Source organism: Lepisosteus platostomus, chromosome 4 (assembly GCF_059453375.1).
Source record: "Lepisosteus platostomus isolate fLepPlt1 chromosome 4, fLepPlt1.hap1, whole genome shotgun sequence".
Classification (NCBI taxonomy): Eukaryota; Metazoa; Chordata; class Actinopteri; order Semionotiformes; family Lepisosteidae; genus Lepisosteus; species Lepisosteus platostomus.
The window spans coordinates 52,448,953-52,473,897 of record NC_142614.1 but is presented as its reverse complement, the minus strand read 5'-3'; the positions used below and the strand labels follow the sequence as shown (position 1 = coordinate 52,473,897).

Below are 24,945 nucleotides of genomic sequence, written 5' to 3'. Positions count from 1 at the left end.
AATTTCTGCAGGGAGGGAACTGACCCTATGTATTTCACCCAGAGATGCTTAATATTGTACTTTTGCTGTCAATCAAAAATGTTCATAGGGCATGGCTATCGTAGTAGTCACGTATTTCGAAAGAACATTATTGAAAATATTAAACAGGGGCGAAAACGAAAATGCATAACCTTTTAATAGGGCACAGTAGCTAAAATACACAAACCACAACTCTGTGATTCCGTTTTCTTGCTTTACAACTTGTGTGCAGCGCTGAAGTTTATTTACACGAGCAGGAGACTGTCCACTCCACGCACGGCAGACGTGGCATTTTGTGACGTCGTTGAGACGCGGCCATTTTGGAAAGGAGCAGAATAGAGTTTTGTTTGGGTGTCTTGAAGGGGTTCCCTTCGTTTCCCACTTAATACAGGTTGGCTTCAAACTCTGAGGAGGTATTTTACACTGCAGTTTTTTTTTTTTATAAGAGGCTGTGAGAAACCAGGTAAGATTCCTTATGACATGCAATGTCACACCGGTTTTGGTAGCTGTATGTTGAGCGAGGTTTGGATATTATGATCATTCTGATCGTGAGGCATGACATTCGCCAGCTTTTTTAACATTTACTTTACAGCGATTTACAGTCTGATTGCAGCATGGCAGTGCAGTGGTGTTGGCTGGTTTGTGTTAGGACTAGTTGTGTTCATGTAGCTGTACCAAACATTTATAATGCAATGGTCCGTGTTTCTTAAGACTCAAAAAAGTTGTAACACTCAGTGAAAGTATAGGTTAGTAATGTATTGGAAATCTTACAATAGCGGTTTTAAAATGATCGCCATGTCTGACCAAGTTGAAATCGACAACATGGGCTGTGAAGCACTTCGCCGGTTTGGTGTGTTTCGGGAGCACTGGAGACGTGGCAGCAGCCGTACATCGGCCTGTCCAGGAGTTGAAAACCCGGCTTCTACGTACTCGTGTGCAAGCGCACTTGTGTGAGTGGTAGTTAATATACGCGTTGTGCAAGCAAGAAATAATTTTGAGAAATTTTGAGGCCTTATGCAGAGGTGTAGGCTGATTTCAGCACTACGGTGAAGAGAATGTAATTAATGTAGGCTGTCTTGATTTGTCTCAAGACAATTGCAGCATGTCATCTTTTTTTAATGTGTGGAATATTGGTGAAAAAAAATGAGCCCCCCTGCTTTTACCTTAATAGTTTGAGATGGAAATATTAGATATTGAGATATTGGATATGACGTTGTAATTTGATTTTTTTAGAATTTTTTATTGAGTTGAATTAAAGCAGATAAAACGGTTTGCTGTATTATCTGACCTGGAATAAAATGAGGGTGTCAGTGGTAGAAAGAAAAACTGAGCATGAGGTTTAATAGGTATTGCTAGCCATAAACCTTGTACATGAATCTCCCATTTATAGCGAATCTGGAATTAAACCTGTGCCAGCAAAAAAAAGTCTTGTTTCCATTATTTGTACTTGCGCTGTCCATGAACTTTAAATGAGAAAAGAAAGAAGTGCTTTCACTCAGAGAAAATGGCTGTGTGCCACCTTTAATCTATGGAAGAAATGCAAACTACAGCCCAGTAGATTATGCTTTTGGAATATTTTGCTCCTCTTTAATGTGGGTGATTTATAAATTTGCTGGGATTATTTAAAATACTAGCAACCTTCAGATGACTGGCAGCATTTTTCCATGTGCCAAATGCAAATAGCTGTATAATTTAAGTATATCTTGTTTTCGGATTGCAGTGGTTTGAGTGAGGAAGATGATGGAAGAGAGTGGAATAGAGACAACGCCACCTGGCACCCCCCCCCCACCCTCTACTGCTGTTGTGGGTCCTGCTCCTCCAGCCCTGTCACTAGGTGGGACAAAAGACCATCCACCATTCTGTACAAAGTGATAGAAATGAAAGGGTTTTCAAAGAGAAATCTTAGAAGACATTTGGCCCTGTTAGTGGACTGTTATTTCAATGCGTACCTGAAGCATCACGTTTCCATTTATTGTACCTGTTCACTGCAAAGAAAAATGTGCTGGGAGTCACTGACAAGTTTTATGCAGGAAATAATCAGTTCCACAGTGTTTTGGTTTTAAAATTATTCTTGCTGCAGATTGTCAAGTTGCAAGATATAGTAGTTGGAGAATCTAACTTATCCAGATCTGAATTCCTCCTACCTTGTAGAGGTAAATTTCCTTACACTTCCCTCTGTTTATCTTATGTATTTTAAAGCATGTTTTAACTGTGGGACATGTTTACCAATGAGCACTTATCTGTTTTTAAAGTACCCCAATGTGCAGTGCATTACAGGGAAATATTGTTACAAATGGTGAGGTTATGAAAATGGTGAAAATCAGGAATTGACCGAGTGGTTTAGTCAGTAAGTAAAACAAATATTCATAACCCGCAACTTCTAAGTGATTTCTCCAGAATGTACCTGAGTGGTTGGTAGAATTAGAGGCACATGAACTCTGTTCTCTGGCACAGCTTTGGTGAAAAGAGTAATAATTCAGACATATTTGATTAAACAAATACTTATTAATGATGACAATACAAACACTACACTACACACAACGAAACATACAGCACATAGGTTACTATATTTACAGAATGTACAAAAATGGTGTACAAAACCCCCCAGACTTCTACTAAGTATTAAACTCTTAATGCCTACTGAGGCCAAATAAGAGATAAGCTACCTTTCTAAATACATGCAACACAACCTGCAATTAAATCTCTCTCTCTCCAAAATAAATTGGAGTCTATCTCCCTATTCTAAAAATGCACCCTAAGCAGGAAAGATGTCTCTTACCAAGGTATCTTTCACCCAAGAAACCCAAGTTACCTAAAAACAGAATAGCAAGCTCTCTCTAGCAAGGTTCAAATACTTAGCTCCAATCAGGTTTTGTGGGGATGATCATGAAGTAGGGGCTCTTGGCTGGTGCAAGTTTCAAGTTCCAGCTCCTTCTTCTCTCTGTTCTTGTCCTCTTCACCTTTTTGTCCTACTCCTCCCTTGTTGTTCTTCATGTGATCTTATATGGGTATGTTTCTGTACTATTCATTGACAATCATTAACCCACAACTCACCTAGGTATACCAACTTGACAATTGTTTTTGCTCAAAGAACCCCCACATCCCAGCAAACATCCTCTCTGCTTTGAAGCTAGAAGTGCCAGGTCTCACAGAGTTTACCTAAACTCTAAGAGACACCTCCTTGTCACCTAAAGCTGTAACAATATCATATCGTGTTTTTGCAGACAGGGCCCTTATTTTTTTTGTGCAAATTGGTCTCTCTGTACTTTGTAATCTATGTGCAGCTGTACTGTTACATTCCTGTTACATTCTGGTTATCTCTGAGATTTTGTGTTTTGTACTGATTCTTGTCAAAATTCTGTTAACAGTATTGTTGCAGTTAATGCCATGGGGTCAAATATTTGAAATGGTGAGATTTTGTGATATTTTTGGGGTAGTTGAAAATCCATGTCTTAGGATCCTTCAGTCCTGTCCACATGTGACTGGCATCACATGTATAATTTATGTGGCTCTGGTAAGGCTGGACGATATGGCCAAAAACATTATCACGATAAAAAATTTCATATCAGTCGATATCGATAATTATCACGATAAATGTCAAATCATTATTTCTTTCAAGTTTAAAGGCAGATTTTTCCTCCTGAGTGAAAGTTGAAGAAACCAGACAGTTAATTGGTAAATTAAACAACTCTTTATTTTAAGAACACAACAAACACTTGCCAAACAGCAGAAACATTAAACAAATCTGAGGTAGAGAGTATTCAAGTCTTTTTTATGTCAAAATATGGATGAGTAAAATTTACAAAATAAATATCGTAATAGAAAAATTAAATACTGCAGTGTGATAAAACACACATAGAAGATGTCTCAGACAGACTGCAAAGTTTAAAGTGCTTTAAAGGATCATATCAGAAGTAGTAGAGAAGAATGGCACCGTTTGCAGCGGTCTCCCTACACTCTGCATACAGCCGAGGAAGTGCAGTCAGTGCAAAATGTTTCCGATCAGGTAGCTCGTATCTGGGGTCAAGGACTCTGATAAGCTTCTTGAATCCCTCATTTTCGACAGTGCTAATGGGAAGCATGTCTTTTGCAATACAATATGCAACTGCATTTGTGATGTCTTCATGTCTTTTCGTTTTTTTGTCGTAAGGCACGGTGCTCGAAAATGATGCTACTATAGTTTGCTGCTGTGTAGTCGCACTGAATTCTGGCCTGGTGCTTATAGATGGTCCCCTTCCACTAACAACACTAGTTTGTGACTGTAATTTTTTACTTTCTGCGTGTTCTAACAGGTGATGTTGTTTTAAATGGTGAAATAGGTTCGTGGTGTTGCCTGTCTGTGCTGGCACGGATCTGCGGCACAGTTTGCAGTGCACGCTGCTCTGTTTTATGTCTGATCATAAAAAGCCAAAATATCTCCAAATTACCGAAGTTGAATGACCTTTTCTGTAGACGATGTCATCGTCCTTCGAGCTGATCGTTGGCAGCACTACATTTGCTTCAGTGTCGCTCATTTCTCCACTCTAACTACAGTCCTGTCAGCCACCACCGTGTGGGTAAACAGCACCACGTTAGCTGCCCGGTCTGCAACACGTGCGCACACTCGCGCAGTATTTTGTGCGCATGCAGCATAAACATATATATCGAACATTTATCGAACTTTTGTTAAAATTATATCGAGGAAAATTATATCACGATAATTATCGTTATCGAATTATCGCCCAGCCCTAGGCTCTGGGTACATTTTAAAGTAAACATTTCAGCAGGTGTAGCTTTCCACAGATGGTCGGCAAAGCTGGGCAAACACAAATTTGAGTTTGGATTACAACATGGAAGCAAATATTGCATAGGCAGTTAAGCACCATTAAAAGGTGTGAGTCTGTATGTTCAAAGGTCAGAAGTTTTTAATAGTTAATAATTTACATTTCTGAAAGAAAAGGAATCATATGTATGTGTATTTATTTTGCAGGCATGTCCAGTTCTTTGACGCTCCCCAGCACAACTGGAATCTCCTCCTATCCACCCCAAGGATTTTCTACACCCCCTGCCTCTGCCCCTCCCATCAGGTCCTCTTTACCTCCCTCTTTTGGCCCAATGACGTCAGCCTCTCCCCTTCCACCCCCTAGCACAGCCCCCTACAGTAGCCCTGTGGCTGCCTACCCTGCTGGCCCCGCCCCTCCCCTTAGCACCGCTCCTCCACCTGGGCCAGTGATCTCTGCTCCTCCCCAGGCTCCGCCCACATCAGGCTTCAGCATGGGTGCCAACTATGACATCACAAGAGGTCACGCTGGTCGCACCCCGCAGACGCCTTTAATGCCTACCTTTTCCAGCCCACCAGTAGTAACAGGTGAAGCCTCGTTATTGTTATTTCTGTGTTGTATAAATACTGGAGAGTGCGTCATGTGGTGTATTATTTGAAAACCTTTACAAATACAGACATATGCTGTCAGTTTAAATTAAATGTGTTAAAATATGTATACATGCATGCATCCATGCATTTTTATTCAGGTAAAGTGAGTCCTGGGTTTAAGAATTACCAAGATAGGAATTTGTTCTAATATTTTTTTTTTAGAAGCAAAAGTTTTAATACCGTACAGAAGGGTTTTTCACCTTTAGCACCATTTATGCTATATTTAGCCTACCAGTTATCAATGAAAGAACACGTATCATTTTCAATGTGGAGTTCAGGGGGCATTCCCAGTCCATTTCCAAGAGGAAATTTTCAGAAGGTGGTAAATGTGACTACTGATCTTCTCTGTAATTTCTTCACTTTGGTCTCTAGGGGTGGTGTCTAACCCCATGGTTCAGCAGCCTGCCATGTCTGGGACAGTGGGATCGGGCTCCTCTATTACTTTTCCCGAAGATCATGAAGACCCCAGTGTGGCAGCAGGGGGCGCAGCTAATGCAGGAGGGATTTGGGGATTTATTAAGGTAGGTTTTTGTACCAGAGTCTAAAAGAACAACCAAGCGTAAATAACAATTATATTCCACAGTCTCCTGACAGGTGAAGATAGAGGAACAAATTAAATTTTGCTCTAAGGTACAAGGTAATTATAAATGTATACTCTTTAGAGCTACATATTCAATTACTTTATCACAAAAGCACATCACATCATAATCGGCAGTTGTATAGATTTAATTTGCTTTAGTTCACATAATATTCCTTAAATGTCTGTCCTGATTAATCCAAACACTGCATCTGTCGGTTATTTGTACCATGAATATCAATTCTGAGTTGGAAATGGCAGCAGTCTAAGCAGTTTCTGTATCTAGTGGTACTATAGTATGAAGTGTTACTGTTGGTGAAGAGTATCCACAATAATTCCTGGATTAGACACAAGGGAACATGTGTTGGCACTTTTCAATGGAAAATTAGTGGGAAATTATTTCAAAATAATTTCCTTTGTCCGTTGACACTTTAGCAAACCTAGTACTTACAGCAAAGCATCATTGTGGGTTTGCTGTTAGCTCTTAGCTGTTGACCATTGGGTGATTGACAGTGTATGTGCTTCATATTTGACCTCATAAGGGGCAAGCTTATTTTCAGTTCCTGTTTCTGGGGAGATGTTGGTAATTGTGCTGATCTGCATTAAAGATACTGTGTGAAGCTAAAACAATTCAGCTGCTGAGCTGGCACTAATGGTAGCAGGTCAGTTTCTATACAGTCTTATAGAAACAAAGGGATGGGGAATCCAGTATTATCAATATATTTCTATACTGAATTATAATGTTTGATCTGTCTTTTAATGAGTTTTCATTAAATCATCAGCCAGATAAAATGCCACTGTGGAGGCCAGGAGGGTGTCTGGGTTTTGTTTTACCTTGCATTTCTAAAGGGAATTGGAAACATAGTTAAGTATTTTACAGGAAAGTAGATAAGGTTTAAAAAATCACGTCAAGCAAAACAAATCACCAAAGGGTGCTTTCTGTCAGTTCTCACCCAAAACATTTTACGAATTTATTTTTCTGCTATAGACCTTTTTGATATAAGAAAGCATAGTTGTCTATATTGTTCTTTGTATTCTGGTCATTCCATGTGGAATCAACCTGAATTTTGTGTGATCGTATTACATTTTGCTCAAATTCAGTTCATATACTTGTCATGCTGTGGAAATCTGCCTAAACCCTTACTTCCAAGGTCTTTTGAATTAAACTACAGTTAACCACAACCTTGTATTGCACTAATCACTCATTGAAGATGGTTGTGTGATCTATGACTGTTTAATCAACGTATGTTTCTTTGAAGCATTGGATGTGGTGTATTTATTATAATTATTGGCACTTATATAGTGAAATGTGTATATCCGGACTACTTGAGAAGTGGTTAATAGAAAATGGAGAGTATAGCTAAGGGGTATATATCCCAGTTGTGTAATTAGAGGAGTACCTCAGGGATTTGTACTAGTACCACTGCTCAGAAAATTAAAAAAGATTCAGATATGATTTGTGATTGAGCAAACTCCTGGAAGATGAAGTTTAATGTAAGCAATGTGCAAGGCATTACATTTATTTATGCAGGTTGTAAAAAACTCTAAAACACAGAGGCTACTTATGATTTTATATTGAAAAGTTTTCTACATCTTTCAGATAATGTACTGAAGCAAAAAAAAAGCAAACAATTTTAGACTAAACACATAAAAGTGTAGAATTTAAATCAAGGGCTTCATTTAGAATGCACAATCAAGGTAAGCATGTTATAGACAAGATATTGCTGCACTCTGGGGCTTAAGTGAATGTCCTACACTGACAGGCTGAACAAATTGACTATTTTTAGTCTTGAATAGTCTGACTGGATGTGATACCTGAATTCAAAATCATCTAAGGCACTGACAAAGGCAGCCCAGTGGATTACTTAAAAAAACAGTGAAACAAGAACCAGGGGACCAGTAGAAACCATAAAGATTCTTGATGTCTTCAATATTAATCTGTTAGTCGATGTCCATTGCTTGTATTAGATCTCATTATCATGTATAGGTCCAGACTGCTTTGAAGTTATTTTTCTAACATGGAGAGCATGTTTTTTGTATACATTGCAATCTATAAGATGGCATTTTGAGAGAGCAGGATTGCAAACAATAGCAGATAGACAGTGATGGTAATTGGGTTTATCTCCATTCATACCTGAAATGAAGTCTTTAAAACATTTATCATTAGCTTGACACTATGATGGGGTGCAAATACATCCCACGTGGGTTCCATTTGGAGAAAGCATTCTTTTGATCTTAATTTAGCAAACTTTAAAAAGCAGAAAATTCTTGTCTCAAAGAGAGAGGGATTTTTTTTCTCTGGCATTATTTTGTCATTTTCTGTTGCTTCCTTTGTACCAGCCTCGATTGTTTCAAGAAAGATATCTTCCTTCTATCAGTTACCTACTAAAAAATCAAATGAGCAAGAAAAAACAAATGGCCCCCTTTCACTTGTAATTGTTGTAATGCTAACATGCTATGTTTCTGTTTCCTACATTGAGTTTTATAACAAATTAATGTGAGGAAGAGTGGTAATTTATCATCCTTCTTCTACTTTTGTGTGCCATGAAATAGATTTCTAGATTCTGTTTTTAGCAGTCAGAAAATAAAGTATGCATGACAGTTGAGTAAGATCTCATATCTTGGAATGAGAGCCTGTAATTGCAATTTTCTGCTGAGAAATTGGCATATTTGTAGAGTGCCAGTGATGGTAGTTCCACTCGCAAAGACAATCAAATATGCATTATTAGAATTAGGTTGGCTTGATGCTTTTATGCAAAGTAGCTGGGCCTTTTGCTTTAGTGTACAACAGCAATAGCAATAGCAATATAGTACCCAGGATTTAAACCTTCATCCTTTTAGTTATGAGTCCAGAGCATCCATATTACAGATCCAAATATATACTGTTTACGAATTTCACCATACATGAGCAATGCTGAAACAAATACTGGTCCAGACATCAAATTTACGAGGGGCGCTGCAATGTATTTGAATCAGATTAAACAGATACATTTTTTTTGAGTTCTCAAGTTTACATGGTGGGATTTTGAAAATTGTGAAATCTGGTTATTCTGGGATAGTATTCAAACAGGATTTGAAATGCCATGTAAAAGCAGCTACTGCATGAATTTCTTTTTCTACTGAAGTACACAAGCCAGACTCTGTGGGGAGCTCTTGCACCACAACTGTTCCATCTTGACCCTTGGAGGTTCCTGTAGAATTTTATTCCAGCTTGGCTTTTAACAATCCAAACCAGCTCGTTATTGGCATAATTGGACAAATTTAAGTTCTTCAGTTGCTGCTGCTTTAAAGAAACAGAAAATCTACAGACGCAACAGCCCACCAGGACCAGTATTGAGCATGTCTGTCCGTCTTATATCTTTAACACCCTTACCTGAACCTGTAGTGCCTGGGAATTCATGAAACTTTTTGAACTTCTGCATCATTGAATTTTTGTTTGCTTTTATCAAATTGAAATTGATTTGTTCCAATTATTATTCACCCCTTATTTCTCTTAAAATCAAGCAATGAATCTTCTGTGTCCAATTACTGCTTGATTTACTTTCTTACTAATTATGTACAGTACTTTGTTAGTCTCTGTTATCTTCCTGAGGTCTAGAACATGTCAGGGATTGAAGAACTCTGTATATACAGCCTGCAGAGTCAGGCCCTGCAGGACAGTGTTTTGGGCATCCCTGGACAAGGCCATCTGGTGTTTTCAGATCTGGAAAAAAAATAAATGAGAAGTCTTAGCCTTAAAACTGAACATCTGTGTAAAGTTATGGAAAGGGATCAGATAGGCACTGGCTTTGTTTTATTAATTTCTAATATTAAACAAGTCAAGCTGACCTTTTTAAATTGCACAAAATGGATCTTTACAGACTGCACTGTAGACCTTGCTCCTTGGAATCAGATGCTTAACAAAGAGCTTTATCTTCAAATATATTACTAATCTAATTTCTAAAAACTTACTTTCATTTGAAACAGGAATTTATAGAAATTCAATTATCTTTTTTTTCATCTAAGGTTTCATGAAACTTCAGAATCAAAATGAAATTCTAAATTTGGCCACAGGGTGTTGTAGATAGAAATGAAATGACCTACCATTTAAAGTTATTTTTTAATTCAGTAAATATTATTGGAAATCGATGTGCATTCATCTGTTAATGTTTTTAAAGTGTGTGATCTATATGCGTTTGATGTGCTTATTTATTTTTTATTCCATGCCCGTCAGGAGTTAGTGATGACTATGTGGTTCAAACACTTAATACTTTCCGTGTTGTGCTAATTGTGCCGTTCTGTCCTCAGACAGGTATTCATGAAACAGGTGTGATGGTCCCATTTTCCCTTTTTTCCCCCAACAAATCCAAATTTTATTTGGGTATACCAAGCAGATATGCTTAACAATTAAGAGCCAGATCACTCATTAGCGCTCAAGAGTGCTGTCAACTTCTTGCAATTTTTATGCTATTGTATAAAAAAAAAACAATACATTCTAAAACACGTCAAAAGCTAAGGCCCAAAGTACATCAAAACCTCAGCCCACCTGGCAATCACAAACTGCAAGCCAGATGCTTGATGAGATTCTACAGTGCTCTTATGCTTTTTCTGCAGTGCAAGGACCTCATCAAGTGCTGGGTTTGTGATTTGTGATCACTAGGTGGGTCAGAATTTTTTTTTGTGGACCTAGATTTTGTTTGTATGAATATATGTGTAATTACAAGAAATAGCATAAATGCACGTTAAGGAATTAATTAAAAAACCTTTCAAAATGTGCTTTAATCAGTGGACTATAAAATTGAAGTCATGTTCTTGTTCTTAAACAGATATCATCCTGATTTGTTTTTAACTGAGTGGATCTTTGTTGTAGCCGACAAGTATCACGATGCAGTGAAGTCAGAGAGATGAGAGGCTATGTGTGGAGTGTGGAAGCATAATGGTTGGGGTGTTTCTTCAGTTCATTAGCACTGAGTTTAATTAATTTTAAGTAATGCACTCCTGAAAAATGTAATGATGAAGCAAAATATGATATTGCAGTGTTTAATTTTCTCCTTTATCAACGATTGTTTAGAGAAGCCTTGTGGCTAAGTATACAGTGTATCCTAAGTGCAATCCTAAGAATGGATTATTCTTAGAATTAGTCTTGCCTATTTATTAAGGATGGCACTTTAATTAATACCACAAAAAATTATATTAAGTGTCTTGGATGTAATGATTATTCTGCTCTATATTTAGATGTATACAATAATTCCTTAATGCCTGATCTTTTTAGGGTGTAGCTGGAAATCCAATGGTGAAATCTGTTCTGGACAAAACGAAGCACTCTGTGGAGTCAATGATCACTACTCTGGATCCCGGAATGGCTCCATATATAAGTATGTCTTGTTTTAGTCTCTCAAACACAATCTACACAGTCTACAAGAGTGATCCACACAAATTCTTTCATTCTGCATTTCCTGCACCCTGCTTTTTTTCCATTTTCTTTTAGTAGCAAGCTGTATCAAACATCTGTTCTTTACTTGTCTAGATTCATTGCTTGTACTTCATGCTATAAGAGCCATTTGCTCTGAGCAAACCTGACTTGATTTTGCACGAGGGCGATGGAGTGTTTTATAAAGTGCTGCCGCACAGCTTCAGTTTCAACAGTATCAGTAATTGTTCCTGTAACTTCTCAGTGATTTGATCAGGAAACATCTTGTTCCATTGTTTGTTTTTGCCACTGGGAAGGCAGCTGTGGCTGGTATTGAATGTTGAGTATTTGTTATGGTAGTTTTTTGTGCAGTGATGTCGTACATTTTGTGGAAGTTCCTCAAACATTTTGATTGTAATTTCAGATCTCTTCAAATTTAAATCTATAATGTTCTTACATATAAAGGGATGAATGTTGCAGTGTCACTTGAAAACCCATCACAATTAAAATAATAAGCCTTGCTTGGGACTTGAACATCCCGAATTGCATTAAGTAACTTAAACCCCACTGAATACATTTTTAGTAAAGCTCATACTTGAAGCAGTTAGTATCTTATGTTTCCTGACTGCTCTCAATGATTTATTGATTTGGCTGAAGCCTAATGGCAAGAAATATTAAACCAAAAAGCAAGATGGTTCATCAGGCCTCCTATGGTTTGTAACCTTGCTTATGTTCTTAAGAAGCCATGTATAGAAAGAGAGATTTTAAGAGTGCATTGTAGAAGATACCTTAAAAAAAAACACTTTTTTAAAAGACTGATAAAAAGTAAATGTGATTGCCTAATTTGTTGTTTTTTGTTCTGTGGTTCAAGCTCCTGAGAATGGGGAATCATCGTTTAGTCGTGGCCTTTCCTCACATGCTTCCATTAACAACTCTCTGCGCTGTAATTCCAGAGTCCAGTGGGGATCTTGACATTGTTGTGACCTCCACTAAAGAAGTGAAAGTTGCAGCTGTGCGCGATGCCTTTCAGGAGGTGTTTGGGCTGGCAGTAGTGACGGGGGAAGCCAGCCAGTCCAACATTGCTCCCCAGCCTGTAGGCTATGCTGCGGGGCTGAAAGTGAGTAGAGGACAGTTATATTGCACTGCGCAGCTTCCTGATTGAACAGCTTCTTCAAGCAATTTGTAGACTAACAAAGCTAATGCCTGTGTTCCATGAATCCTCTGATGATGCATGATTTTTTGTAAAAGAAAACTAATTAATCTTTTTAAAATTGAGTCATATCTTTTTTACAAGTTTCCAAAGAATTTGCAGTTTACAAATCCTGCAAAAAGGATTTCATGGGTCTCTTAGTTGTGTCAATACCCTGTAAATAAGAATTGGCCACAGGCCAAATAATCCTTGATCTTGTGACATGGCTACCTGATGTTCTGTTGACATACCATCTACAAGGTAAACCGGATAAGGACCTCCTAGTACAGGGAGGTGTTCAGGATAGATAACAATAGTGTGTTCAAAGAGTGGGGAGAAAGCCTCTAGAGACATAAGTGGATCAGTGCAAAGAGACGTTTCTAAGTTGATAGGAGAACATTTAACATTTGTACTGAAATCATTTCCTTGCAGGGTGCCCAGGAACGGATAGACAGTATGCGTCGAGTGGGGATGATCCACGAGAAGCAGCCTGTTGTCTCAGTAGAGAACTTTATTGCAGAGCTATTTCCTGACAAGTAAGGGGGAGCTTTCTTTAATCTTCCTGATTAGCTTCAGCTCCCAGACCCAAGCTAATCAATATTCTCCTGCATTTAACAAAGCACAGCAACTGTTCTGTTCAAAGTGTTGTGTTTCTCTTGTTCTTCTTATTAATCTATCTCATGTACAGCGGGATATCCCAAGGTGATACCATCAGTTAATCAGTATCTGTCTTTACTTTCAAGTTTTCTAATACATTGTGGAGTAGAGTTCATTTATCGTTCTAGAACTGGAATCATACCAGAAATGTTAATAATCAGTTTTGTTTAAGGTTACCTAAAGAGATGGCATTGGCAAAATACTTTCAGCCTTTTAGAAAGCAGGACTGCAATCACTAGCAAGCAACATATCTTAGCTGGAAGAAAACTGCAATTACAAATTAGGTATATACATATGTATATAATATGTATAGTGTATATGATGCATTTGTCTCTTATCCTGTATAAAAAGGATATGGCTGGTTTGCTTAATTTTATTCTTTGAGTATGTTACAGCATTTTATGGCAGAACACAAAAATCTTAATCTGAAAACTGGAAAATCATATAAGCCATGAAGCGCCCATATAACCATTCATACATATCATGTAAAATGTCAGTTACATCACTTTGTTAAAAATGTGTATTTTCTTTCCTTAGTAGAAAAATGGGTTTCATAGTTATCAGATGCAGTTAAGGAGGTGATCAAACTTCATATTTATGTTCTTTCAGGTGGTTTGATATAGGCTGCTTAATTCTAGAGGACCCTGGCCATGGTATTCACATTGAGAGTTTTACGCAAGCCACTCCAGTGCCGTTGGAATATGTTCAGCAGGTCAGTGTTTTAAAATTACTGCAGTGGAGTTTACATTTACCCAAAATTATTATGACAAGTTTATTTTGCTTGCTAGGATTGTTCATGTGAAAAGTGATGGACAGTTTTCATATTTTGGCGGAGTCCATCCCTGTGTAATTGGTACAAATTACATAATCCTCAGTAAGCATGTTTCTCCCTTGAAATGTCATGCTTTTGATGCAGCTGAAAATTTTCAGACTTTGCTGATCAATTGCATATTGAGGTAAAACCATCTGTCTAGTTGAGGATATAGAAGTATATAATATCAAAAATATTCAATTATTTATTTAATTAAGGTTTGCAAGTTTCATAAGTAATATATGTATCTTTTAATCTCACCATCACCATGTGGCCTTTAGGAGGTTTTTGAGAAGACGTATAGTTTTGTATAATGTTTTAGTTTTTTTCTTTTTATTGTTTATGAGGATAAAGTAAAGCATATCAAATCTTTTGCCATGTTGCAAATGTATTGGCCCTGTTAGTATTCAGTCTAACCTTAAATTCCAGTTAAGATGGAATCCCAGAGTGAAATGTTTGAAACTAGGTTCAGTGGTGTGACAGGCTGACATGTTTGAGAACCTCCCATGCCTAACTTTTCCAATTGGAGCAAACAGACTTTGAAAATGATTTTCTGATGTGAATCTGTGTAAGCATGTACCAGCTGTTACAGACTGATACTTGTTTGTTTTTGGCGTCTGTTGCTGTACCATGGTGAAAAGCTACGCTCTTAAGGTAACATCTCATGCAGTACTCATGCAGTACTTCTATATTTTAGCGGATGCCTATCTGTAGTATGTACTTTTCATAATTTACTTAAAGCCCTATTAGCTCACATATTTGCAGGATATTGAAAAAAGATGGAAAATATTAAAGACTAAGACATTTGTATATTCTGATAATGAATCTATTCTAAGAGACACCTCTGCCCCTGCGAGATCCTTTGCTGGCTGTGGTCTTGGCAGGCAACATGCATTTCTCTATAATGTAAATCTTAATAATTGGCCTCCCTGTCCAATATTATGGTGCTCAACACTAGCAAGTTATTTTGTTTCCCATGAGTGGAATAATTTGCATCAGGAAATGTCTGGAAAAATGATTTCCAGACAGTTTGACATTGAGTTATTTTATTTCTCTGTCCAACATTAACTTGGTCGATTGGATAAAGATTGTCATTCATATGGAGAATTGACAGTATTGTATAATGGCTCAACTATAGACAGCCCCCACCTCCATTCCTAACATAAAGGCTAATGTATTTACTGTACACTTGATTAAAGGTTCGTCACAAACCCATCATTTGTTATTTCAGGGATCAACTTTATACATTATTTGACATAGTGCTTTTTATCTAGAATTAATATATTCTAATGATCATTCAAATTATGTAGAATAAATTGAAACATGTTAGCATGGTCCTGTTGTATTTTCAGTACTGCCTATTCCAAATCACTCTGTACATTTAATGTTAATGGTATTCTGAAAAACTGGCTTTTTTTCTTGAAAGCTAAATCATAATATGTAAATGTCTCCCATATTTGACTTTGAAATTGCAATGCTTATTTCTAGTAGACCCCTTGTTCCAGCAGTTCTTTTTCTGTTTTAAGCGTTGCTCAGTTTTGAGGCATGTAGTTACTTGAATTCCAAATTGGTCTCCACAGTACAGAAGCTACAAGCTTCAAAGGTAATTTAGTTTTTATTGGACGTAATTATGTGATAGTTGTGCAGGTAATAATGCCATATTTTTTAAATGATCATTTAATCACAATGTTAGAAAATTAATGTGTACGATTTTTGCTTTGTTTTGAGAATTCTTTAGTGTCTATCATGGAAAATATGGTGACTCAAAGGGTGTGTCACTAATAAACTGCATTTACCAGGATACAATATAACAGGGCTAAATTATTCACATTTTATTCTTGTCTATGGATAGCAAGCTTCAATAAACTGATTATATATAGTTGTATAAATTGTACTGTATACCATATATATTTATCCTGACCTATCAGTAGATTTATGCATGTCCTAGAAAGTGTTATGTAGTTTTAAGATATGTTTCTTTTAATGCTTATTTTTACTCGCATTTAAAAGAAAGTATGTTCATTATCCAGAAAGAATATTATAAATTAATTACAGATGATAATCGGAAACTGTTTCACCCTATTTAGGAGTAGGAGATAACTTTGCCCTTTAAAGTGAACAAATGAAGATATCCTTCATATCTTATGATTATATAAGAGCTTTAGGTCTCTGGTGTCAGCTCACATAGTGTTGTCTTCTTTTTCATAGATTTTGTATAACTTATTACTATGTGATCCATGATGTCTTTGGATATAAGACTTATGTTTTTTTATGATATGATAGAACATTTGTCATAGTAATATAACAGACAGAAGAGTCTATTTTTTAAAACACATATAAGCATGGAGTTTACCTACAGACCCTGGGTGTTCTCAGCTGAAGGGACTCAGGCTGTGCATCATGAATGCACATATTCTAAATGCACCAGTATAACAGCATGCGTGTACATTTAGTTCTGTTTGTAGTGTGAAGAGCATCACCAGAACAATTCAGTGGATTTACATACAAGAAGATGTACATTATACTGGTTAGACATTTAAACTGATACTGTGCTAAAAAATTAAGTGTTAACTTTGCTCTACTACAGTGTGAATTGGCTGTTGATGTTGAAATATTTGGTGGTGATTGTTTCCTGGATGCCTTAATCCTCTTTTATTTATTTTCTGATGGTCCTTGCAGGCTCAGTCCCTCACCCCTCCAGATTATAACCTTCTCTGGTCTGGTCTGCTTGTGACAGTGGGAGAGGTGCTAGAGAGGAACTTGCCACACATCAGCAGGACTGACTGGCATGTCATGCTCACTGGAATGTCCCGAAGACAAATGATCTACAGCGCAGCCAAAGCCTTAGCCGGCATGTACAAACAGCATCTTCCACCCAGGACCATTTAGCATTAAAGAAACATTATTTTACCCAGTGGTTTCTGAAGGACTGTCATTTTTCACACGTTCAGGAGGGATGGGCTTGAGTTTTACGAAAAGAAAATTGAACAGGTTTAAATCTTCAGTTGACAAATGTAATGTACATAGTCTAAAATTTAATCAAATACAATTATTGAAATATCATGAAACTGAACATCCCAACTGCTCAGTTGTTCCCTTTTTATAGATTTTGAATACCAATAAATCTTGACTTAAATGCCGCCTTCCTTAAAAAGGCAGAACAAAAGATATCTTATGAAATTTTTTACTTCCCTTCTTAATCAAAGTGGTTAAAAGAATTTCATGAATATACGTGTTTTCAAAGATTCTATGCTTTGCAGCACCTTGAAGTCTTAATTTCCTGAAACCTAAGACGGTAAATCCTGGAGAAATTTGTTTGCCTAACCAGACAGCTGAAATGTTTTAATTATCTCCATCTTATCCTGAAGTAGATTGTACTTTCTAAAAGTTAAAAGACTTCGGCCAGTATCTATTTCATGATTATTTGCTTTGAGATTTGCTTATGAACAAGATAATGTACCCCATGTACAAGTGTGAACAGCAAGAAACAAAATGTTTTGAACATTTTTAATTGCTGGTACACTGCTAGAACCAGGGGGAATTTTTAAATTAAAGAACCTAATTCATATTAGAGAGATAGATTTGTCTTATGTTATTGTATAAACCTTCAAACTGAATTGGTTTATTGATGGCATAGTGTAACAAAACAAACTGAATCTTGTAACAGCTGTTTCTCTCCTCAGCATTTGTTTTCAGGCCTAAGAAAGATATGTCTGTAATACCTAAGAATATGGATATTGAAACATCTGTTGATTGCTTTCTGTAATGCTTGGATTTTGCTTCCTCAGTAATACGTTGTTTAGTATCGATGGCCATGGCCACACCTGTTTGCTCATGAATTTGTCTATTGCAGTAAGCTCAGTTCACCCTAGGCAAGGGCTTTTAAAGGGGCCTGAGCTACTAGAATTCTATTCCTGAGGTTTTTCCAAGCATCTCAGTCCTGTAATCTCTCCATTTTGCCAAAAATGCAGCATAAGTAGCATTGAATACAATCGCAGATTCATTTGTGGTAACCCTTTAATTTTTTTTTACTTCACTCTTAATATTATGTATGTAATAGTTTACAGTTTTTTTTACTTTATATTTTTTTAAACTTTGGAACTACAATCAACCAGCTCAGAGTGACTACAGAACAAAAAAGGAAATTGTTGTAAATGACCTTTGAGTTTGATTGTTAATGTTATGGGGGAAAATGTTTACTGTTTGAACTACAGTACATGTGCATGACAATTACAGTTAAACTACTTATTATGTTTTCAACAGACACGCCCTGTCCTCTTCCCTTTTATTTTAATGGGTATGTGACCTGAACTCTAGAACTAGTCATTTTCAGGTTAATTTTCAAGTTAGATTGTAGTAAATTATTATTCATATAGGCCAGCTATAAAAGATCTATAATGCCAAGCATATATATTCGAATCTTGACTTATCTTTACAGTTGTAATTTCTCTTATTGTGGTGAAGCAATAATAAAGGAAAAAGAAACTTTAGGATATATAGTTAATGGCATAATTTAAAATTGATTATGTTGTTAAAATTATCAAATGCACTTGTAAGATCTCATTTAGATCATTTACAATTTTGGTCATTGTGTTACAAAAAAGATCTTACAGCTGTGAATTCGATCCAGAAGAGAGCAGACACTGACAGACTAAAAGAATGAACTGGAGAACACAAGTGAAAACAGGATTGAAGTGCATTTTAAACAGAGTAGGGGGCACTATTTTATGCAGTGCTGTGGAAATCTGGGATATACTATGCAAGAAAGCTGTCAAAGCTGATTCCCTGGCTTGTTCTAGGACAATGTTGAGTGAGGTTATTGGATCAGTTAGTTCACCACAAAACAGCTTGTAAGGCCCAATGGCCTCTTTTGTTTGTAGCATTTGTTACTGTGTCCTTTTGCCTTAAAAAAGCCAGGATATTTGCAAGAACTCATTTACAGGAATCAAAAACCTAAATTAAGAGTGAGCCTTGAAAATCTGTTTTTGAGAGAGCATGTCGCATCAATTCGAAGTATTCGTAATACAATTCGTAAAGGTATTGTAAAATATAGATGAATTTCTCATTCCCACACACTAAGCAACAGGTTAACTTAGAATAATGAATACAGGGAAGACAAATTGAGGATGTCTGTTTTCTGTGCAGCTGGAAACTTTTTTTTAAGTTGCAGGACTCAAAGACCATTTTGCTAAATACTATTCAAATGGACAGAGACCTTTCTTCATATGCATATGTGTTTTGTTCTTTGTACAACTGAACATTTTAATTGGTGGTTTTACCCCCCTTCCAGTGTGCTTCCCTTATGTGTTACTTTTTTCACTTAAGGCAAGTAAAACCTTTTCTTTGCTACCTTGTGTTTGCATTTATTGAAGGCTAACTCCCGGTGATATGAAATTTCATATCTCGGCTAGAGCTGTTGGTAAAGAATATACAGTTACGGGTATATACAGTACACTGTCACTGTTCATTTGGGATACAAATGTTGGTACAGTACATGTAGTAAATAATATTTTTAGAATGTTTCTGAGGTATATTTAACAGAAATGCAGATCTTGGAAAAGGTAAAGTGGCCTTTGTGTCATGTAAAGAATAATTTGTTTTGTTGACATTTTCATTTCAATTTTCATGCAGGGTTTTATTTAGGAATGTAGGATAAATTACCTGTTGAAGATTTAACAATTGGAAAGGAAATGGCCTGGTGTTGTATACAATAGATGGTATTTCAGACACTTCATATGCTAATAACAAATAAAAAGAGGATATATCTGTGTTATTCAGAATCTAATTAGGCAACTTCTTCAAACTTCATAAGGAATCATAAAAAATAAGCAGCTGTTTTATAAAGAAGTGTCTCTTGTTTTCACTCCAGACTCTTGTTCTCAATTTCCAAACCCTCTAGTCCTTCTTTTCAGGTGTACAGTAAGTTAAGCTGTAATAATAATGAGTTTACATTATTCCGTTCCAAGAGTTTGGGAAAAACCCTTTAATCAATTTGTTTCCCTGAAATATTGTGTGCTACCAAGCTTCAGTTCTTTTAATTCCTTAAGTTTACCACATTTAGTAGCAGGATTTCATTGTATGTAACTCATGGAATCCTGAAACAAAATGTTATGTGGGGTTATTTTTATAGTGATTGGACATTTTAGAGGGTACTGAGAACTATATTCTATTCCTTTTTTCTAATGGATGCCAATTTCCTTATATACTGTGAGATACAGTAGCTGCAGTCTAGCAGTGTTTTAAAGGCAAGTGCACAGATGCCGTATATACTTAACACAAAAAAGGTGTTTGCCATTTAGGCTATTACATCTATTGTTCTCTAGTCTTGGTTCAGTCGTTTATATTGATCAATTTGTTTTTCTTAAACAGCTGAATTCTTTCTGTAACATTGTTAGTGCTAAATTGAAGTTTTAAAATGAACTGTTTTGTACTTTAATAGGCATTTGCTGCTGTGCCTCATTAATTGTTTAGGGTGCTCATTGATGGAAATTAGCAATTGGAATGTGATCAAGGTATGGTATAAAGACGTGGAATATTTCGCTACACTCCAAAAAAGAAGACACAAAACACACTCCAGGTAAATGATGTGCTACTCAATGGAAGTTGATTATAACCATAAAAAACAGGATACCTATTCAACTCCTTTGTAATTCATTAACAACATTCTGAAGGATAAACAATCTTGAAATGTTTCACATTCATTGGACTCGCCCAACAAATTATGAATGACTACTGATGTGAGTAGTACATCACACTTTAACTCTGTGTTTTTCCCCTTACCCAGTAGCATCCTCTTGTGTTCCATCTTAAATGTCCAGGTTCCCATCTACTGGTGTGTGTGTGTGTTTGCATCTACATGTGCCCTGCAATGTACTGGCATCCTGTCTGGGCTGTACCCTACCTTGCACTCATTGGTAGCAAGAATAGGATCCAGCTCCTCTATGACCTAGTATATTGGAAAAAGAAGTTAGAAAATGGATGGATTGATATCAGCTTTTATATAGTCTTCAGCACTACTCCAATTGCAATATAATTGAGAAATAACATTAAAATGCAACTTCAATTTCCATATTGGAATTTGCATATTGTCTGAATACAAACTACTGTATATTATATTGCTAAAATCAGGAATTGACAGAGCAGTTATAGAACCTTTCCTCTGTGTTATCCATTTTTATTTAGTAGCTCTTGCTGAAAAGTACCAATATCTGCATAATTATAGTTAATGCCATTATAAACCTAAAGTGAAATCTTGCACAAGCATTGAATCTACCTCTGTAAATTATTACCCTTCTTGCACAAAACTGTCTAAACCAGAGAATCCTGTACTGACACCAATTGTTACGAAAATAGTGAAAACAAGGAATTGACTGGTTTAGTCGATAAAAAAAAGAATTCATAACCCCCAACTTGTGAGTGATTTCTCCAGAATATACCTGGGCGGTTGGTATAATTAGAGGCATGTGAATTCTTTCCCTGGCACAGCTTTGGTGAAGAGAGTAATAACTCAGGCACACTTGGTTAAAGAAATGTTTATTAATGATGACTATACAAACACTACACTACACACAAAGAAATATACAGTACACCACACAAGTTACTATGTGTACACGAACAAGGCGTTTCAGAGGCCTACCATCCTTGTCACTCAGAAAACTCCCAGACATCTACTAAGTATTAAACTCTTAATGCCTACAGAGGCCAAATAAGAGATAAGGAACAAGTAATAGGTTTATTCCATGCTGAAAAGAGAAGAAAGGAAACGCAATGTTTCGGTCGTGGAGCCTTTTTCAGGTGTGACACAGATGCCACAAATTAAATAGGAGTCTATCTCCCAATTCTAAAAATGGACCATAAGCAGGAACGATGTCTCTAACTGAGGTATCTTTTACCTAAGTTGCCTAAAACCCAGAATAGCAAGCTCTATACAGCAAGGTTAAATTACCTAGCTCCCATCAGATCATGAAGTATCTCATCTGGGGCAAGCTTCAAGTTCCAACTCCTCCAGACTCTTCTCTCTTCTCTCTTCTCTCTTCTCTCTTCTCTCTTCTCTCCTGTTTTCTCTCTCTTTTTCTTCTCTTATTGTACTTTCTTCCTTTCTGTGGTTTTAATGTGATCTTATATGGTGTGTTTCTGGGCTGCTCATTGACAATCATTAACCCACAAATTAATTACCTACTGTAGGTACACCAAGGTTAACTTTATCATTGTTTTTGATCAGGGAACCCCCACATCCCAGCAAACGTCCCCTCTGCTTTGAAGCTAGAAGTGTTTACTCTGCGAGAGACACTTCCCAGTCACCTAATGGTGGAACGATATGCTAAATTTAGATGAGCCCAATTAGGAAGTGCATATGATATTTACAATTTACTGCAGTGCAAGTACAATTGGAAGCTTGTATATAATCTGTAGTTCCTGCACAATGAAAACGTGCCTAGGGGTGACTAGAATAGTTTCTTTGGAAGAGCTGATTAACCTTAAGAAATGTTCCAATAAAGAGGAGGCTATTGGTCCCATCTGGCACATTTGGTTGCTTATTGGTTATCTAATTCAGACATCTCTATGAAGATACCTGGATGGTGATGATGACTTTCATTGTACATCATCTCTCTTTACAGATTATTGGAATGAATTTAGATACTAAGTATTAAACATAAAATGAAATATTAATTTAAGAAATGGGAAAAATCAGTAAAGAAGGAAAATCTGTTTTTATAGCAAAGAAGAAAAGAATTTAAATTATGTATAGTCAATCTGTAACCACTTAATTCCAGAGTTACCTATTTAATGTCACTTGAATGTTTATCAATGCACGGTGGAAATTAAAAGTTCCATTAGCTTTGTGTAAAGATGTCGCGTTTGGTCGTGTCTCATCCACAAAATTGCTTTAGATACCCCCATAGCAAACTTTAATTTTTAGTAATAAAGGCTGAGTGAATACTGTATATCGTGAATACAAAAGAGCACTGTTAGAATCTTAACCCGATGCAAGCTCCACATGAATGTTACTCTTGTTCTTACTTTCCTGCATCGGCTTTCAGTGTTCTGTAGGATTGACTTTGAAGGCCTTATTCTGACCCCTACAGCACTAAACAATCTGACTCCTTCCTGCATACGTCAGAAGACTTTCTGGCGTTGCTTTTTAAATTTTTGTTTGCTATGAGATCCATGGCTATATATCAAACTCAGGGCAATATGGCTTTCTAGTGAAATGTTCTACTCGAGACTGTACAAAGCTCTATCTGTCTTCAGAAGTCATTTTAAAATCTGTTTCGTCACGCTGGCATTTCCTAACTAGAGAGGAGTGCTGTTTTTTTTGTCTCAACATGTTCTTTCAGTCTGTGCTGGGTTATTTCAGTATATTGTTTACATCTCACATTTGGGTTATTGTGTATTAAGCCTCCGATGCAAAATTGTTCATTTTGTAAAATAAGCAATTATCTTTGACAGTCACTAGTCAAAGGGATAAGAAAAAATGATTTATATCTTATACTTAACAGCATAGCCTTTCTATAGTGTATTGTTATAAAGGTCAGTCTTATCCATCAACTAATCAGCCAATCATTCAAATCGTACAATGAACTTATATTTTGTCTCTGCAATTATTACTATTGTTAATATGAAGGGGGAATTCAAAATTATTTGGCCTTAGTACATACTGCGAAATGTAGTATATCCAGTATCTGTAACAAGCCACACCTACACATTTGCAGGCTATCACCCCTCCAACCTACTGTAATGAATGGTCAGACTGTAGAAATTGTCCGTGACTACAAGTACTGGGGACTTTTCATAGACAATACCCGAGTTGGGACAAATGTTGTGACACCATTTATAAAAACGACAACAGAGACACTTATTCTACAGAAACTAAGCTATTTCAAGGTAGATGGAACCATCTTAATACTTTCTACAAGTCTTTTATTGAAAGTGTCTTAACATACTGTCTCACCTGCTGATTTGGTAACAGTACCATTGATTGTAATAGGCTTGGGAAATTAGCCAAAAGAAGTAGCAAATGGAGCAAATCAAATCGCCTTAAATACTCTCTACAAACAGAGGGTAGCAAAGAAAGCAGAATGTATTATGGAGTGTATCTCCACAGCGAGTTCACACTTCTGTCTGGGAGATGCCTCTGTGTCCCCAGGTGTAAGACTAATAGACACAAGAAATGTTTCAACTCCACTGCATATCTCTTTCAAACAATGTATCATGACTAGCTTTTCCCTTTTCTTGCTGTAACACTATTGAACTGACTTCTTGGTTGGTAAAAGTTTGTCTGTCTTTGTGTAGGGATGTTGGGAGTGTGCTGTAAAACAAATTTCCCCAAATGAGACAATAAATCTTGAAATTATCCTCTTCCAACAGTGCACTGAATATACTGTACTGAGGCCTTTACTTAACTTTCCAAACATGGGATGCGGTAGAGTAGACAATTAGTGATAAAGGGTTGTCTCAGTTGTAGTGTGCTTTTGACAGCAACTACTCCTGACTAGAAGATCAGGAGATAGTGAAGATTTTCACCACAGTCTGAAATGATAGCAGTTTCCACATGCTGAAACTCTTCTGCTTTTTGATTGTAAAAATGTATGTCCTACTTAATGAGTTTTTTTTAATACCTCAATGCTTCCCATTTTTCTTACTGAAAGAGGTTTACTGTCAAAAAGTATACATGCAGGAATTGTAAAACCTGAAAAATAATCCAAATGAGAATTCCTATGAAACAAAGCTCGACAACAAATTAGCACTGAACTTTATCTGTTAGGTTTCCTACTATAATTGAAATATTTTCTGGTTGTTACACTGCTGGTTTCTCTGTTTTTGTTAATATGTGAAATGTATCTTACCAGGTAAGTGAATAAATTGCACTTAATTACTTTTTTATTTAATGAAT

The 24,945-nt window shown here is 36.6% G+C and overlaps 1 protein-coding gene across 1 annotated transcript; it reads left to right on the top strand.

Annotated features, from left to right (window-relative positions):
- Positions 1 to 318: 318 nt before the first annotated feature.
- Positions 319 to 19,400, top strand: prrc1 (proline-rich coiled-coil 1). The gene is made up of 9 exons (XM_088629835.1): positions 319 to 481; positions 1,739 to 1,852; positions 4,988 to 5,365; positions 5,801 to 5,949; positions 11,257 to 11,359; positions 12,348 to 12,511; positions 13,016 to 13,119; positions 13,850 to 13,952; positions 16,731 to 19,400. Exons 2-9 carry the CDS (start codon positions 1,756 to 1,758, stop codon positions 16,938 to 16,940), a joined length of 1,308 nt encoding a protein of 435 aa, XP_088485961.1. The 5' UTR covers positions 319 to 481; positions 1,739 to 1,755; the 3' UTR covers positions 16,941 to 19,400.
- The last annotated feature ends 5,545 nt before the right edge of the window (positions 19,401 to 24,945 follow it).